This window comes from Camelus ferus, chromosome 5 (genome assembly GCF_009834535.1).
Source record: "Camelus ferus isolate YT-003-E chromosome 5, BCGSAC_Cfer_1.0, whole genome shotgun sequence".
Taxonomy (NCBI): domain Eukaryota; kingdom Metazoa; phylum Chordata; class Mammalia; order Artiodactyla; family Camelidae; genus Camelus; species Camelus ferus.
The window spans coordinates 94,578,490-94,595,426 of record NC_045700.1 but is presented as its reverse complement, the minus strand read 5'-3'; the positions used below and the strand labels follow the sequence as shown (position 1 = coordinate 94,595,426).

Sequence of the window (16,937 nt, the reverse complement as noted above, 5' to 3'; positions counted from 1 at the left end):
TGACTATATGTTTTTGAACTTCATTCTGTTAGTGTGGTGTATTACATTGTGTATTGAACCATCCTTGCATTCTAGGAATGAATCCCACTCAGTCATGTGTAATCCTTTTAATATGTAATGAATTCAGTTTGCTAGTATTTTGTTGGGAATTTTTGTGTCAAAATTCATTAGGGATGTTGATCTGTAGCTTTCTTGCAGTATCTTTGTTGGATTTTGGTATTGGGGTAATGTTGACACTGTAAAATGAATTTGGAAGTGTTCCAGCCTCTTCATTTTTGGAAGTGTTTGAAAAAATTGGTGTTAATTCTTCTTTAAATGTTCTGTAAAATTCTCTGGTGAAGGCATCTGATCCTGGATTTTCCTTTGTTGGGAGGTTTTTGAAATGATCTCCTAACTAGTTACAGACCTATTCAGATTTTTAATTTTTTCATGATTCAGTCTTGGTAGGTCATATGTTTCTAAACATTTAACCATTTCTTGTAGGTTATCCAATTTGTTGGTGTATTCTGGTCCTCCCTTCCTCCAGATTACACAGAGTTTTGTCAGGTTTCCCAACTTCACAACAGTAATGGTATGTTACAAGCCATTTCACACCTGATTTGCTCTTTACTCTCTCAGGGGAGGGTCAAACCCCTCCTGAGGCAGGGTGTATGAAACCAGTTTAGAAGCATTTGGACTTTCAAGATTATAAAATGAAAAAAAAAAAAATCACATTGGAAAATCTGACATCCACTTGAAAATCAGAAAGGGTTTTGATTTTTATTCATACTGTTGATGATTACCTTTTCATGTTGTAATTCACAAGGCCTTCTGAATTTTCAAACCGCAATGAAATATAAATTACGACGGCAACCCAATCTCTCCAGATTAACCATATTTAGGTTTCAGTCACCATGTGGGATTTGCCACTTGACTGTACTCTACACTACATAATTAAAAATATCAAATAGCATATCTTGAAACTAAGTACAAGAAAAAATAACTGATAATTTTGACCAGTGCTCTGAAAGTTCATGGAACTGATGGGATTGACTCTGGGCTCTCCCCAGAGCCCCTCTGGAGAAAACTTTGGTTGTTTACACATTCCACCCCTCTCACTGGTCACTGGGGGGTAGGGACCTCCTCCATCAAGGGAAATGGATCCCTACTTGCAGTAAATGGAGTCGAAGGGGACAGATATCCACAGCCCTCTGAACTGGGTCGGAGGGAGACTTGGGCAGGCGGAGATGCCTTTGGTGAGTACTTTAGAGCAGCAAGGACATAGCAAAATCAGGCATAGCAATGCGCAGGCACCGCTCCTAAAGGGTGCAGCTCGCTTTATGGGTAGTGAATATCAACAATGGAAGAAAGATTTTCTGGAACGTGTTTGGGAAATTCTGGGTTAAATAAAGTGCCTCAGGTTTCTTAACTTCACAGAGCTGTTATGTTAAGGTATATCGTAACTGTTCCAGAAGGGGGCTTGCTATTCAGTGTTTCCCAAACTGTTCTTTGAGGAAACCCTCCTTTTTCCCCTAGAACATTTCATGGAATGAGTCTTCCATGGAAGACACTTTGGGAAATGCTGGCAAATCCAACCATGGAAAAGAATTCACTTACTGTCCATTCTGTGTCAGGGACTTCACAATTACCTGCTATTCAGTTCTCACAGGGAGCTGGCAAGGGGGATACTATTACTGTTCCCATGTTATAGATGAGGAAACTGGGGCTTAGGGCAATGATATGACCTGCCCAAGGTAGGGTGTGGTAGATTCAGGTTTATGTGACTCCAAACACCTTATCTTTATCCAATATCACTGGCTCCTTATTTGGTTCCAAGAAGGCTCCGAATTTAGGCTATTGAACTTGAATGACAAGTTGTGATGGAAATGTTTTCAAAAAATGTTTTTCTTCTTATCCTCCCTCTTATAAACCTTCATAGTGGTGGGTGTTATTTTAGTATCAAGACGTCCCTTGACAGGTGTCTGATGTGGGCCAATTACTCTGTGAGCCCCAATTTCTTCTTTGTAAGCATGGGGATTAGCATCCACCTAGAAGGACAATGTGAAGGTCAATGAGACACGTTACAAAAAGTGGTGCTTCCAACACAGTAGGTGCTGAGTAACTCCTGATAACACGACATCAAAAATAGTGCTGTGATAACATTCGAGCCTGCTGGTGCGGCCACCGCCCCTCCTCTCTCATTCTGTTACCCAAGCCTCTGACCAGGGAACCCCTGACAAGTCTGGGTAAAGGTTAGAAGGGTTGCTGATATACATGGACAGCCCCAGCCAGGACCAGCACCATAATTCCCAGGCTCAGTGCAAAATGAAAATGACAGTCCTTGTTCAAAAGTTAGTAAGAATTTCAGAATAGCCACAATAAGTCATTAAACCAAGCGTCGGAGCCTGTGGGACTGCCCAGGTCATAGACACAAGACCTAAGAAAGAGTTGGGGGAGACCAGAGCCTTGGAGCAAGGGTAAGAGAAAAGAGATGCTGTCCTGCAAGAGGACCTAAGCCCAGACAGAGCAGACATAGGGTCATAAGGACGAGCCCAAGCCCTCGAGCTAATCTCACTGGATTGGGGACTGGGGGGTGAAGAGGCTGACATGAAGGTTTCGGTGCTGACATGAAGGTTGGATGCTTTCAGGGTTGGGGTGGGGAGAAGGTATCGTTTGCTAGCAGGGAAAAGATCTGGTGACCCAGGCTACCGAGCCCATCCGGATGTGAGCCGGGCTGGCTGGACGTCCTGCTTGCATCACCGGTTGTGTGCGGAGACCGTGCTCCAAGGCAGTCAGCCCTCAGGTCTGGCTTCAGTCTTGCTAATTCAGTATCCCTGGGCGTGTTCCATTCTGAGATTGGAGCTGGGCACACAGCAGGTTTTTGTTGGAGGACAAGTGCTAAATATTGAGAGAATCAGGGCAGGACTCACCGTGGCCCCAGTGGCTGTGGTTGTGTGTGCACGTGCTGTCATTTGAACAAAGTCCACTGTCTCTCCATGAACTGAAGCTTCCCCCTGGGATTCCTTGAAATATGATTGGCAGAGTCAAGCTGAGCATCACCACCCTGCCGCTTTGCCCTCTGCACCTTTCCTCCTGACCCTTGTATATTCTGCCACGTGTTTATTGATAAGCTCTTGTTGCCTGCTTCCATCCGGGAGGAGAAGAGGTCGAACTGCACAATTTTCAGCTATGGCCAAAGTCAGACAATCACTAGGTTCAAACATTCACATTTATATATTTAGGCAAAAGTGTTTCCCATAAAAGGGACAAATCCTGGATTCACTCGTTAGTAATCTGAGAGCCAAAACCTGACCATTCTCGTCTGCCCTGTGTTCTCTCGTAGGTGCCTGCTGGTGCTTAGACAGATTCACAATGAGGAAACACCGGCATTTGCCCATGAAAGTGGCCATCTTTTGCCTCTTTTTCTCAGGCTTTTCTTTCACTCGTGCCCAACAGCAAGCAGGTAAGATCCAGAAGCATCTCTCAATTTTGCTAAAAGGCACAGTGCTCTCTGAGTTTAGATCTTAGACATCACGAGCTTGGTAGAGAGCTTGGAGAGGCTGTGAAGAGGTAGGCAAGCCATTTGTTACAGGGCGTGCGTTCATTTTCAGACCTTTTCACGTGTTCTTTGTCCAGCAAGAGAAGCTTCCTTTTGCTAAAACTTGGGCTTGATATCTTGGTGTTGGTTTGCAAGTGGTTTGTTTTCACGTTGGGTGTGAGCCGAAAGTTTGTATCAAAAATATTTTACCAACCGAAGAGCTTTTCCACATGTCTGGCTCTGGTTGGTGTCTGAGCGCATAAAACCAGAAGACAACGACTGAGAGTAAAAATTATTTCCCCTGAAAAAACAAAAACAGAAACAAAGACAAATATCACCCTTTCTCTCTAACTCTGGACACAGAAAGACATGTTTGATCCAGCGTCATCAAATCCCAAAACCACTTAACAAATAGGTCTTAATTGACCCTATTAAGAACTTGCTTGCAGAGTTTTAGACAAATGAGACATGCTCCCTGTATTATGAGCTTGACAGGGCTGGCTTGGGCCCCTCTCCTCTGCTTGGAGAGCTGGGCTTCTCCCCCAGACCTGGTAGTTCTCAGATGGCGGGAGGCGAGTGCCCCCTCAACGCAAGGGCAGCGTTGCCTGGGCCTCGGGTCACCCCCAGGTAAGTAGGATCCAGGAGCCTGCGGGGCACGGCCAGCCTGGCCCCCTGCAGAAGGGCACACCCCAGCCACCCAGCCTCACGCCCTTAAGCTTCCTTCTCCTGCTTTTGAGGGAGAACTGGATTCGTCTTTGAAAGAGATGAATAGTGTTCAACACCTAAGAAGGCTTTTCTGGCTCTGAAAGATATGTGGTGACTAGTTGGGGTGCCTTTCTTCACACTGAAAAGTTGGAAAGAAACGAGACTTCGCCCCTCTCCAAACTTGTACAAGCCTTCTTCACTTAAAGCAGACAGATTCACGGCCTTTAACTTTCTTGCAAATTACCCGCAGCACTGCAGATTAGTTAAGGCAACAAGGAGCAGTTTCCTAGCTCCTTCTTGTCAAGGCTCCGCTTCAGACCCCAAGCTGAAGAATGAGTTTGTAAGATGATGCTTGGTTACCTGTGCTAGGATATCCTTCCCGTCTGATCAGGTGGGTCCTGGGGTTCAAGCTGTCAGAGAATCATCTTGAGTTAAAGGACACCCCAGGGAAGTTTTTCCCCCATTCTGGAGCCTGCTACTGTTCATGTATGGTGGTCACTGCATATGGAACTTGGGCCAATGACTGGGCACCAGCAGCCGCTGGGTCCATGGTGTCCAGGTCCCTGCATCTCAGGTAAGTCGTCCTCCCTGCCTGTTTCACACGTGAGGTGTAAATTATTTAGTAACAGCGTGGTGTAAACTGAATTAGTTGAGGAAGGCTTTGCACTGATAGGAAGTCATTTCTTGAATAGGAGAAACATCTAAACCAATGTCTTTTTTTAAAGATGTCAAAAACGGTGCCGCTGCCGATATAATATTTCTAGTGGATTCCTCTTGGAGCATTGGAAAGGAGCATTTCCAACTTGTTCGCGAGTTTCTGTATGATGTTATAAAATCTTTAGCTGTGGGAGAAAACGATTTCCGTTTTGCTCTGGTCCAGTTCAACGGCAACCCACATACCGAGTTCCTGTTAAACACGTACCGTACTAAACAAGAAGTCCTCTCTCATGTTTCCAACATGTCTTACACTGGGGGAAGCAATCAGACTGGACAAGGATTAAAGCGTGTGATGCAGAACCACCTCTCTAAGGCTGCTGGGAGCCGGGCCAGTGCTGGAGTCCCCCAGGTGGTCGTAGTGCTAACCAGTGGACACTCGGAGGACGGCCTTGCTCTGCCCTCAGCGGAGCTTAAGTCTGCTGACGTTAACGTGTTTGCAGTTGGAGTTGAGGATGCAGATGAAGGAGCGTTAAAAGAAATAGCAAGTGAACCACTCGATATGCATGTTTTCAACCTAGAGAATTTTACCTCACTTCATGACATAGTAGGAACCTTAGTGTCCTGTGTGCGTTCATCCTCCATGACTCCAGGGAGGGCTGGAGGCACAGAGACCCTGAAAGACATCACAGGTAACGGCAACATCGCCGGGCTGCCGCCTGCCTTGCTGTTCTCGGAGATGAGCTTGGCCCCGCTGGCAATGAAGCAACATGACGGCTCAAAGATGGCATGGCGGGGGGGGGGGGGGTGGTTAGGGGAGAGATGGTTCTTCACGGGTTTAAAAACAAAGGTTTGAAGGTTCTCTGTAGTCTCCTTCCAAAACAGAACATTCACCTATGTCCCAGAGGACTTCTTTGTTTGTGAAACAATGAATACTCTCTTTAAAAAACACATTCTGAAATTATGATTCCCCCAAGAGGTGCTCCCACCTTCCTTGGACAGGAAAGCCTCAGCGTGGCTGGGCAGCTACCTAACACAAAGCCTCCCATTCGCTGCTGGAATAGAAAGCTTTGTTTTTGTTTTTGTTTTTTTTTTTTTTGAAAGAAGAAGGTTCCATGTCTGGAAAAGCAAGAGTGGAGGGGGAAGGAGGGCGTCCACTTTTGTGTTCAGTGGAACAACAGACAGAGGTCCTCTCTTTTACGCAATGGAATTTCTTTCAGAGACTTGACAGGATTAGAGTGGTAGGGACCCTTAGATGTGACCCAGCCCAGATCGACTTTGGAGAACCAGTCCTAGACGGTAGTGATAACGCCGTTGGTGAAGGAAAAAGAGCCAGAGGGCCTGACGTGCTGGCTCTGGGTCTGGTTTCCTTCCTCGTCCTCCGTGCTGTCCGCAGGCTGTGCCCGAAGAGATGCTCCTGGCTCGCATGATGGACGTCACTCTGGAAGTGCGGGTGGCCGTTGCCCAGCGAGCGGGCAGGAAGTGAGGGCGGAACCAAGGGCTTCAAGGGAGAGAAGAGCCCCCGAAGGAGAGACGGAGGGAAAGGAGGGGAGGGGGCTGCGCTGGGGGGGGGGGGGGGCGGGCAGCTGAGAGAGCGCGGGTGGCGCCCGTAAGCGGGCCGGCGGGGCGGGGCGGGGCGGGGCCGAGGGGGCGCGGGGCGCGGAGGGATCGGGGCTGGTTTTGAACAGCCGCCTTGCAGCTGCGCTGAAGGAGCCACAGAACGTTCAGGAAGGAGCTACAGGCTTGCGGTGGCGTTCAGTTGTTGGCCGAGACCACGAGCCCGTGGCCTTCTCGGCTGGCATGGCACCCGGACGTTCTGCGGGTGTCTCAGGCACTCTTGGAAGAAAAAAGAGTTAATAGGGTTGGAGCTGCAGAGGGAGGATGACAGAGACAAGAGGTCTTCCTGGGGAGGAAATCCACAATGGTAGCTAGTAAATTCCTGAAAGCGAGCGCCCTGGGGTCCGGGCTGGGCAGGAAAGCGGGTCAGAGCTGGAAGGGGACGGGAGACTTCTGGAGAGCCAGAGGAGGCGAGGCCAGGACGAGAGGGAAGACACCTGGAGGCAACTGAGTGTGGAACCAGGGGATGCTGGCAGTGTGGGTGGAGGAAGGCTTTGGAGGGCAGGTCGTGGGGGTGGAGGAGTTTTAAGTGATGCTCTCGGTGTGGCCGCCACGTGCTCAGGGTGCACGAGGAAGCTGGGAGCACCAGAGGCCGGAGCTGAGCGTGGTTATCCCCACAGACGTAGAAGTCTCTGGAGATGACCCCACGGTGTGTGGTGTGGGCGCAGGCTGAGCATGAAGTATGTGAAATCATTTAGTGAAGCTGGAGAGCCCTTCAGTGTACTTAGCTGCGGCACGGAGGTGGAGAATTCTTTGAGTGACTAAGCAGGTGCACACAGAGGGAGTGATCGCAGAGGGTGAGATTTCTGGCCCAGGTTTCTCTGAAGCGTTTGAAAGTGGCTACCGCCTAGAGGGTTTCAGAGATAGGAGGTGGGGGGTGACGTGACAGGCGGAAAGTTGGTCTCCTGCGAATTCAAGGTGGTGGGAGGAGCAGGAAGAAGAAAGTGGATTTTGAGCCGTAAATCAACCCATCAAAAAAGCCAGATGCAAGGGACTGATGGAAGGACAGAGGGGCAGGGGGAGTCCAGGGAATGGGAGAGCTTTCTGGATTGTGATCAGAGTAACGGGGGGAGTTGGAGGTAAGCTGTATCTGACAGCAGTTCTTCATCACAGAAATTCAGAGAACAAGCGATAGGGAGCAGGATGTGCGGATGTCAGGAGAAAGGAGCCAGTCGTCCTGGGCAGGCAGAGCCTGGTGAGGAGAAGGGTTTCGGAACTAACCAGCCCTAAGGTGTTTCAGAAGGTTGTTCATAATGGTTTCCCACTGCTTACCCGTGATTTCAGCTTTGATGGGGCAGGAGTGCTAATGCCCCTATCAGTGGGTCTGCTTCTAATAGAGAGGAATGCGGGTAGGTCTGGAATATTTGTATTCAGCCTGAAAAGCATTCATTCCCTCCTTCCAATGACATGCCTCACCTCTGCATTATAACGTGTGTCGATCCTGCTAGAGTACAGGAGAAGAAGGTGGGACCCCTGAGAGCACCCCAAATCAAGTTCACAAGGAGACTTGCTGGTTGCAAGGAGATTGCAAGACGGCAACTAACGACCTTCTCCATTCGCTACAACATTCTCCGTGTCAATAATTCACTAACCATTGCATTTCTGAATATAGCGATCGTAACTCATCCATGTCAGAAACAGCGAAGGGGCTCAGGGGAGAAGTGGAGCATCTCTATTGATGTTTTGGCCAATTCAGGGAAAGAGTGGACGAGTTTGCCTTCAAGTTTAACCATTATATAAGTGGATACACAGTTCGATTACCATATGAATGCTAAACGAGCCAAGCCACATAGTATGTTTCCGTGATGATAAAACCTTTGTTTTTATGCCAAGAAAACATCTCTGTCTTCTAGTGTTCAAGCCACTAGCAGCGCCAGGGCGGACTATTAATGCATTTATGTTGTCTTTTCTAATTAACTTCACTCTGCATTTCCTTCAGTATCATGTCCCACTGCATGTTCCACAGCAAAAAAATAATATAGTAATAACTCTGTTTATAGTGTTTGGGAAAGGTAGTCAGGAAGGCATCATAGAGGTTGCCAGCAAGTCAGGGCTGTTTCTTCTCATGTCCTGTCCACTAGGTAGGCGACTTTCCCCCATAAATATATATGTAGAAAAAGTTAATGATTGCCCCTGTTTTAAATGAACTCTGCTCAAGTAATCTCAGAAAGCTGTATATTTAAAAATCCTTTTTATGAATGGATATCAAATACAAAAGCCTTGTACTAAAGCAAAAGCTAAAGGTGATCTGTATTCAGTGAGGATAAGCTTTCTTTTCTTTGTAAAATATGAAGATTTCAAAACCTTGTGAAACTGGTCTGCAGGTTTGTGTTTGCATAGGAAATGCAAACACGATCTCTTAGATTTTTCCTGAAGAAAGGAAGCACCCCATGAGCTAAGGCAGCCCTGGTGTCCACACCCACGTGCTCAGGAAAACAGTGTTTCCACCGGGGTTGAAGGAGCCTCTGATTTTTACCCTGGACGTTGAGAGGCTTTTCCATGGAAAATGCCACAGAGGGTGCGATCCGTGAGCCATGAAAGCAGAAAACCAGACAACCTCACAATTTAAATTTGAGCTAGATCCGATTCCTCTCAGAGCCAGTACTGGTGGCTGCGTGCCTTGCTGCGCACAGGAACCCACGGCTCTTGTGTCTGTCTGAGGCTTCGGTGCTCCCGGATAACACAGCATGCCCTTGTGTGTCCCATGATCATCTGCATAAGAGGACAATGTTGTTTTTTTCAGTGATGACAAATTATCCAACATTTTTCTATGACCTGCTGTGGTTCAGCGTTTTAGAAGAGACATTATCAAGGCTTTCCCCTCAGTGTTCGTTTATCGGATCTATTCTGTTGTGAATTGCAATCAACAGGGAAGTAATAAATTAATAAGGAACAGGTCACCCTGTGATTCAGGTATCAGTTTCCTTTCAGGGCCCCTAGGCTCATGGTGAGTCCTTCTTTTAAGTGTCTTGGTTTGCTGAGTCAGTGGCCAGTCTTTTGTACCCCAGGGTCATTGTTTTAGGCCTGGGAAATGTTGAGGGATCTCGTGGGGTGATCTGTGGAGCCTCCAGCTCCTAGAACGTGAGCCATTTCTATCGGCCCGCTGTGTAATTCACACTGCCGGCACTACACCCTCCCAAAGATCCTTCAGGAATCTCCTGTTTTGGCTGAAGAGTAGCAAATGCTTTGGAATTCTTAACAAAAGTTAAATTAGTATCTTGTAAGAGGTTACAAGATATTTCCACATCAGTATCTCCCTCTTCAGGGAATTCCTCTGCAAAATTTTGAGGGATTTCGTGTATGTAGGGGGAGAAAGCAGCCGGGATTCAAGCCATCCCTGGCTCAGTTTACCCAAGAAAGTACTGGGGTAAGAACATAATTTCACTAGCGCAAAATCCCCCAATTTTATCAGACAAGATTTGCATCCTGTTTCCACAGTGGAAATAAAAGCAGCTTTATTGGCACAAGAAAAAATTAATTTGAAATATAAAATGTTCACTGTCACTAAAAATACCAGAATGAGGGATACGGTGTTACAATTACACTCCAAATATAGCTTCCTAAAACCAAAGGGAAAAATCATTTTTGTAAATACCATGTATGTTCACATTAAGTCTCTTCCTGTTCCTAACACACACTTAAGTTATTAAAAAATGTTTACTAGAATAGTTTTTCCTTTTCTATAGTATCAGTCAATCTGATGTAAATGTTCTCGCTGAGCCTTTGAAATATTCCACCCAGGTTTGGAGTTGATTGACTGCTATTCCTCATGTCAGTGCTTCTATGAAACCTCCATTCTCAGTAACAGAATGCAAGTTTCATGTTTGCCAAGGTCAAGGGGAGAAAAGGGGTCTTGGTCAGCTGTTTTGATGTCCATGTGTATAACCCCAGAGCTAATTCTGATGAAGAGTTTACTGGATACTCAAGGTCCCGCCAGGCACTGGGTCTAGGGTGTCATAAAAATAAGGTTGGATAATTATGTCATGACTGGTTTCATATCACTCTGCTTAACATCGTTCTGCATTATGTGACTGAATACAGAGGCAACGGCAAAAATAAACGAATGAATGAGCCTAATCTCCTACCTGCGTCTGAGTTGCAGGAACTAAATATCATTTGAGAAGAAAAAAAAACCAAACCAAAATGTGTGAGCATTTTTAGATCAAAACTGTAGATGTTGTTTGAGTTCTTTTCATTTTCCCAAAATTGTGGATACACAGACATTTTGGTTCTTAAAGAAAAAAAAAAAGAAGGAACAACAGTTGTTCAAGGAATCAAGTGTTTAACGTACTGGGATGATGAGTCATCAAACCTTAAATCTGAGATTCTGTTTTGTGCGGTGGATTTGAAGAAGAAAGTTCTTATAATCACTTGAGAATTATGAGACATGTCCCCAAATTAGAAATCATCTTTGGACCTTTTTACTGCCCTGCTTTATTTTCTCCTGTGTGTATGGTAATGCACAGTTCCATGCAACTATAGTTCCCTCCAAATTTAGTAGAAATTTCCAGAACACACTCAAGATTTCTCCCAGAAGAGTGAATAGAATGTCTTGGAATTTAATGACAAAGATGGTGCAGATGAGGATTTGGTATTAAATGCCTCTATTCAACACCATTCATTTCTGTTAAGAAGTTGCCTCTTATCCATTCAGAATGCAGAACCGAAAGAGAATTTCACGTTCCTTAATCAACATGTGTTTTGGTTGTCAGTATTTCGTGTTTCTTATTGGTTTCCAAAGAAACATGTCAGAACACTGAATGATGCATGTGGTCACTTGTTCTAACACTTCACATTTTTTGCATTTCTCTCTTTTAAAGCACAAGACTCTGCTGACATTATTTTCCTTATTGATGGATCAAACAACACCGGAAGTGTCAATTTCGCAGTCATTCGCGACTTCCTTGTAAATCTCCTTGAGAGACTCTCAGTTGGAACTCAGCAGATCCGAGTGGGGGTGGTCCAGTATAGCGATGAGCCCAGAACCATGTTCTCCTTGAACACCTACTCCACCAAGGCTCAGGTTCTGGATGCAGTGAAAGCCCTTGGGTTCCTTGGTGGGGAGTTGGCCAATGTCGGGCTCGCCCTTGAATTCCTGGTGGAGAACCACTTCACCCAGGCTGGGGGCAGCCGCGCGGAGGAAGGGGTTCCCCAGGTGCTGGTCCTCATAAGTGCCGGGCCGTCTAGTGACGAGGTCCGCGACGGGGTGGTGGCACTGAAGCAGGCTAGCGTTTTCTCATTTGGCCTCGGAGCCCAGGCCGCCTCCAAGGCAGAGCTTCAGCACATAGCTACCAATGACAACCTGGTGTTTACTGTCCCGGAATTCCGTAGCTTTGGGGACCTCCAGGAGCAATTACTGCCGTACATTGTGGGCGTGGCCCAAAGGCACATTGTCTTGCAACCGCCAACCATTGTCACACAAGGTACGTATGCTTTCCTCAGCATCTGTGTGGTGGTGGGCTGTTCTGGGTGTGGTTTTGTAGAGGTCAGGAGGGCACCTTGCAGAATGATTCACCTCGGGAGAACCTGTAAGTACCCACAGTCAAGTCCTCCCCAGAGGAGCGAGCTCTTGGACGTGGTCTGTGACGGCTGCAGTGCTCCAAACACCCGGAGAGCTGTGAGCGCGTGGAAAGCTCTTGTTAGAGCCTGAGCCGTCAGGAGAGGGTGCTTTAAGGAAAAAGGTGTATGTATGTGTTCGGATTCTTTTCCATTACAGCTCATTGCAAGAAACTGCATATAGTTCCCTGTGCTATGCAGTGGGTCCCTGTTGCCTGTCTGTTTTACATATATAATGTGTATCTGTTAATCCCAAACTCCTCATCTATCCCTCCCCCCTCTTCCCCATTAGTAACAGTTGGTGAAGGAAGTGTGCATTTAAGGCTAATTCAACAAACCCGTGACTTTGAGTTTATGAAACACTATCGTGTCATCTACTTATGTCACAGTCGTCCTAAAAATGGGTCTCGGGGGCTCATTACAAGTCTGAGGAAAGTACTGCAGGGCAATGGCCCTGAGCTCTGAGTCAGCGTGCTAGCCTTGCTCACAGGTGCGTGGCAGCTGTCTCCCCTGACTCATCTTTACACTGGGTAGCGGAAGTGGCGCTTCTGGAGGTAAGAAATAACGGAGCACTCACTCGGTGGAACATTTAAGAAAGCCTTTTCTCCCCTGCTTATCAAGTTGAGGGGAGCTCTATCAAGTGGAGTGGAGAGATTACACACACAGTTGGAGGGCCTTTGGCAAAAGAACCCCATTGACGTCATTTTAAAAAAACCCATAAAACGAATCAAGTCACATAACAAAATGCATTTAACAGGTCAAATGTGGGAGATGGGGGTGCATTTCAAAATGGAAGTGAGACTAGAGTGGCGCTCGATGCTCTAGCAGGTAAAACCCAGCAGGTGCAGGTGAGCCGAGTTACGCTGGCCCGTGATCTCTGCCTGTCAGAGATTTTACTGCCAACAGTATTAGGCATATTGCTGGGTGGGGTAAAGTAGAATGGATGCAAAATTACATCCTGAAAATTCTCTGGATATTTCCAGACATCCCTCTGATTGGAATACAGTCTCTCACAGTTTCTCCCAGCTTGCCTGCTTTTGGAAACAAACGAACAACTTCCATGGGTTTTGTAAACACTGAGGAAGTGTTACGGCTGCAGTAGGGAGAGTGGGTCTCTGGTCTCTGGTCTCATGTTAATCTGCTGTGTGATCCTGGGCAGGCCACACAGCCTCTCTGGGCTCCAGGGAGGTGAGGTTGGGAAGGGGCGTGTTGAGAGCGAGGAGAAACAGATTTGGGCCTTGGTGGGGGAGGATGGGGTGGGAATGGGCTGGAGGGAAGAGGCTGGGCAGAGGGGGGGTGAGGGCGAGCTCAGAGGTGGGGACGCTCTGGATACAGGGAGCCCGGGTGTGGGCCTGGAAGCGGGTGCTGGGGGATCAGGGGGACGTGGGTACAGAGGAAGACAGCTCCAGGGAAGGGTGATGGGGGCTGGGTGTTTGAGGAGGATTTGCTTGGGAACAGTAGATGGGAAGGTGAGGACAGTCATCCGGTCCTGGGCTGGCAAGGGCTGCAGGGAACCCAGCGTCCCAGGGGAAGCCAGTCGGCAGGGAGCTGAGGGCTAAGTCCACTAGTTAGCAGGACCTTCAGGCCCCTCTCAGTACGGGCGTTCACAGCAGGCCCCCAGCAGAGCCACGAGACGGAGAGCACGGCTCTGACTGGGCTGGCGTCTCAGGGCAGGAGAAGGAAGTCTCTTCCTGGAGAGGAGAGGAGGGGACGCCCCTCAGCCTGATGGGTGAGTCAGCCTGATGAGTGCGGGGTGAGAGGGGACCTGCTCTCTCTTCGTCTGTCCCTCCGTTGTGTCCATCTCAGTGGATGCAGGAGCCTCTGCATTGATGGTGTAAAGTCTCCATCCTCAGTGTAGACGGGCTGTGTGTGTGTGTGTGAGTGTGTGTCCAGGCGTGCTTGCTGTCCTGTGTGTGTCTAAAAAGCACACGTGTGGCTACCTGTGTAGCTGTACATAAGTGTGCATATATGGAGAGAGGGGGAGGGGACGGCAGGGTGCGTGGCACCCAGTGTCCCTCAGCCCCCACATGTAGGGAGAACCCACAGGTCTGCAGGCGTCTATGGAGAATTTGAGGACTTGGAATTGATTGTTTACCCTGCAACTTGAGGCCAAAGCAGTGGTTCCCACGTGCCTGTTCCTGGATGCTCTGTCTCGCTGGTGCATTAACATTTCCTCTTAAAGAGGAGAGCTTGCACCCATCATGTCAGTGTAGTCAAAAGTCAAGTCTTACATACCATCCTGCTCTCTGCACGCAGTAATGGAGGCCTCCCCAGTCCAGATAATCCTTTAATAAATTACAAACCCTCCTGCCTCAGTTTTAACTTTGATGAGCTTACGAGTCTTGGAAGCCTTGTCAGGTTTCTGGACTGGGGGCTTGGTCCCCGAGACTCAGGTGGGCTGCCTGCGTGGATACAGCAGGGGGCAGAAGGTCGGTGGCTCTCGGAGGCAGTAATCTTGTCCGGGTTGTGATCTGTCTTTGAGTTGCCACGGCCTTAGCATGTAACTTGGGACCTTCACAGCACAGGTCTCTTAAATGGAAGTACCTCTGTGCCGCTTGCTGGCTTTGACATCAATTGCCTTTTCGTAAGTTTTATGAAGTTAAATAATCGGTGTTTTTCTCCCCCTTTCCTGAAAAATCAACACACAGACAGTAGAACCGAAGGGAATAGAGTCAAAGTTCAAGGTCTGCATGTGGCGATCGGTGGTTATGAAAGCAAGGTTGTCTGACCCAGGGCCCTCCGAGCAGATGCTGATGGTGACTTTAGTTACCTGAGCTTTAATTATCTGTGCTTTGACTTCATTCTCCCCTCTAAAGTGCGAGCTATAGATTTTATGGCAGAAAAGAGCTTTCTGGCTTTTTTAGTGACGATATACTAAATAGGTGGTTGATAAAACTGTGTTAATTTTTTCACAACTGTTTTGTAAAAGGTACTATGGGTGGGGGTTGGGGAGCCCAGTCTGCCCTCTGCAGGGAAGGACACAGTTGTAACTAATGTGTATTGTGACAAATTCCTCAGGGGCTCTCACTGACTTCACTGTGGCCAGGGCAAGTGCGAGCATCTGTGGGGGGCAGTTTGCAGTGTAGACAGTCATACTGAACGTGCTGGTTCAGGCCCTTCTACTCACCTTGTGACGTTGCTACCTACAGTCATCGAAGTCAACAAGAGGGACATAGTTTTCCTGGTGGATGGCTCATCTGCACTGGGACTGGCCAACTTCAATGCGATCCGCGACTTCATTGCCAAGGTCATCCAGAGGCTGGAAATCGGACAGGACCTTATCCAGGTGGCTGTGGCTCAGTACGCAGACACAGTGCGGCCAGAGTTCTATTTCAATACCTACCCCAGCAAGAGGGAAGTCATGACCGCTGTGCGGAGGATGAAGCCCTTGGAGGGCTCGGCCCTGTACACGGGCTCGGCTCTGGACTTCGTCCGGAACAGCCTGTTCACCGGCGGGACCGGCTACCGGGCTGCCGAGGGGGTCCCCAAGCTGTTGGTGCTGATTACAGGCGGTAAGTCCTTAGATGAAGTCAGCCAGCCAGCCCAGGAGCTGAAGAGAAGCAACATCATGGCCTTTGCCATCGGGAACAAGGTGGCCAACCGGGCTGAGCTGGAAGAGATCGCGTTCGACTCCACCCTGGTGTTCGTTCCGGATGAGTTCCGGACCGCCCCTCTGCAGGGCCTGCTGCCCAGCGTGCTGGCGCCTCTCCGGACGCTCTCTGGAACCACCGAAGGTATGATGTGGGGGGTGGGGGTCAGACACATAATGGGGTGGTCTTCAGGCAGAGCCTTTGAGGGAAAAACAAACCCAAGTTTTATTCATGTTCAGCTAAGAGACACCTCTTACGTGAAGGATACAACAGACAAGATTTATTTCAGGTTTCCTTTTACCCTGAGTTGGGAATTATACGACTTAAAATGCCATAAAATAAGAGTTGTGTGACTTAAACTGTAAGACCAGGGGCCACCTGCCTTTGAAGCTTCCAGCCAAGGAGATCACGTCTTGGTTCGGAACCCCCAGGAGGTCCCAGTGTTCTGCTTTTCCTGGTGGCTCCTGTCCAGCCTCCTCCTCCCACCACCAAGATGTAGCCTGGCCCTTCCTCCCCTGAGCAGACGGCCCACTTCCAAACGGCCCAAACCTGACCAGCATAGACCGTGAACCCTCTCTCCCCTCTCTTTAAGGAATTTCCTCCAACGGGGCAGCGCAGTGAAGGGATGGGTATGCAGATAAAAGCCCAGGGGTTCTTCAGATCCTTCCTTTGATGTGGTTATCAGTGACCAGCTACTTTTGAAGCTGCCATGATGGTCTGTGAGCTTGCAGTTTGCCGTCCTTAACGAAGATGAATATCACGGAAACGAGCTTCTCTGCCTCACAAACTTTACCACTGAATGTTCGATGCATGAGCCACGTGCATGGAGGCATGCTCTCTGCTCAGGCTTTCTGCTCTCCTGAAAGCCTCTCTCCCTCTCTCTCTGTCTCTGTCTCTCATTTCCTTAAAACTTCTAATCCACACTTTCACAGCCAAAGTTCAAGCTGATAGAACATAGGGTACGATTCCTTGTTAGGTTAAACATCAGGGGAGACGTGGGGAAGGATCTGTTTTTATTTTAGAGGCACGTGTTGGGGAAAGCACTCTGATTGGAAGATTATATTTTTGATGCTCTGTGAACCTCGACCAGGCCTTGCCAAGAGTCTCTTTGGATTTTAATGTGTTGTGTTTCCATGGTCCTGTGATCTGGCTCACGAGGAATCCCCGAGGGCACTGGCTGGATTACTGCCTGGCAGTGCCGTGACTCCCCACGAGAAGAGTCTCACATGACAAATAGGCTGTCCGAGCGATGTTTCAAGATGAGAGCAGAGCATTTTTTGGGTGTTTTTAGGCTTCAG

The 16,937-nt window shown here is 48.2% G+C and overlaps 1 protein-coding gene across 9 annotated transcripts in view; it reads left to right on the top strand.

The window, feature by feature from the left end:
- The window catches only part of COL6A3 (collagen type VI alpha 3 chain), an 82,156-nt gene that overhangs the window by 14,027 nt on the left and 51,192 nt on the right, over positions 1–16,937 (top strand). For 4 of the 9 annotated variants that reach the window (XM_032480570.1, XM_032480569.1, XM_032480568.1 and 1 more), the window contains exons 2-5: positions 3,323–3,442; positions 4,948–5,568; positions 11,314–11,916; positions 15,199–15,783. In XM_032480570.1, the coding sequence (XP_032336461.1) occupies positions 3,352–3,442; positions 4,948–5,568; positions 11,314–11,916; positions 15,199–15,783 (1,900 nt within the window). In that variant the 5' untranslated portion in view covers positions 3,323–3,351. The remainder of the gene's footprint in view (positions 1–3,322; positions 3,443–4,947; positions 5,569–11,313; positions 11,917–15,198; positions 15,784–16,937) is intronic. The other 5 variants (XM_032480576.1, XM_032480575.1, XM_032480577.1 and 2 more) reach the window with 2 other exon arrangements.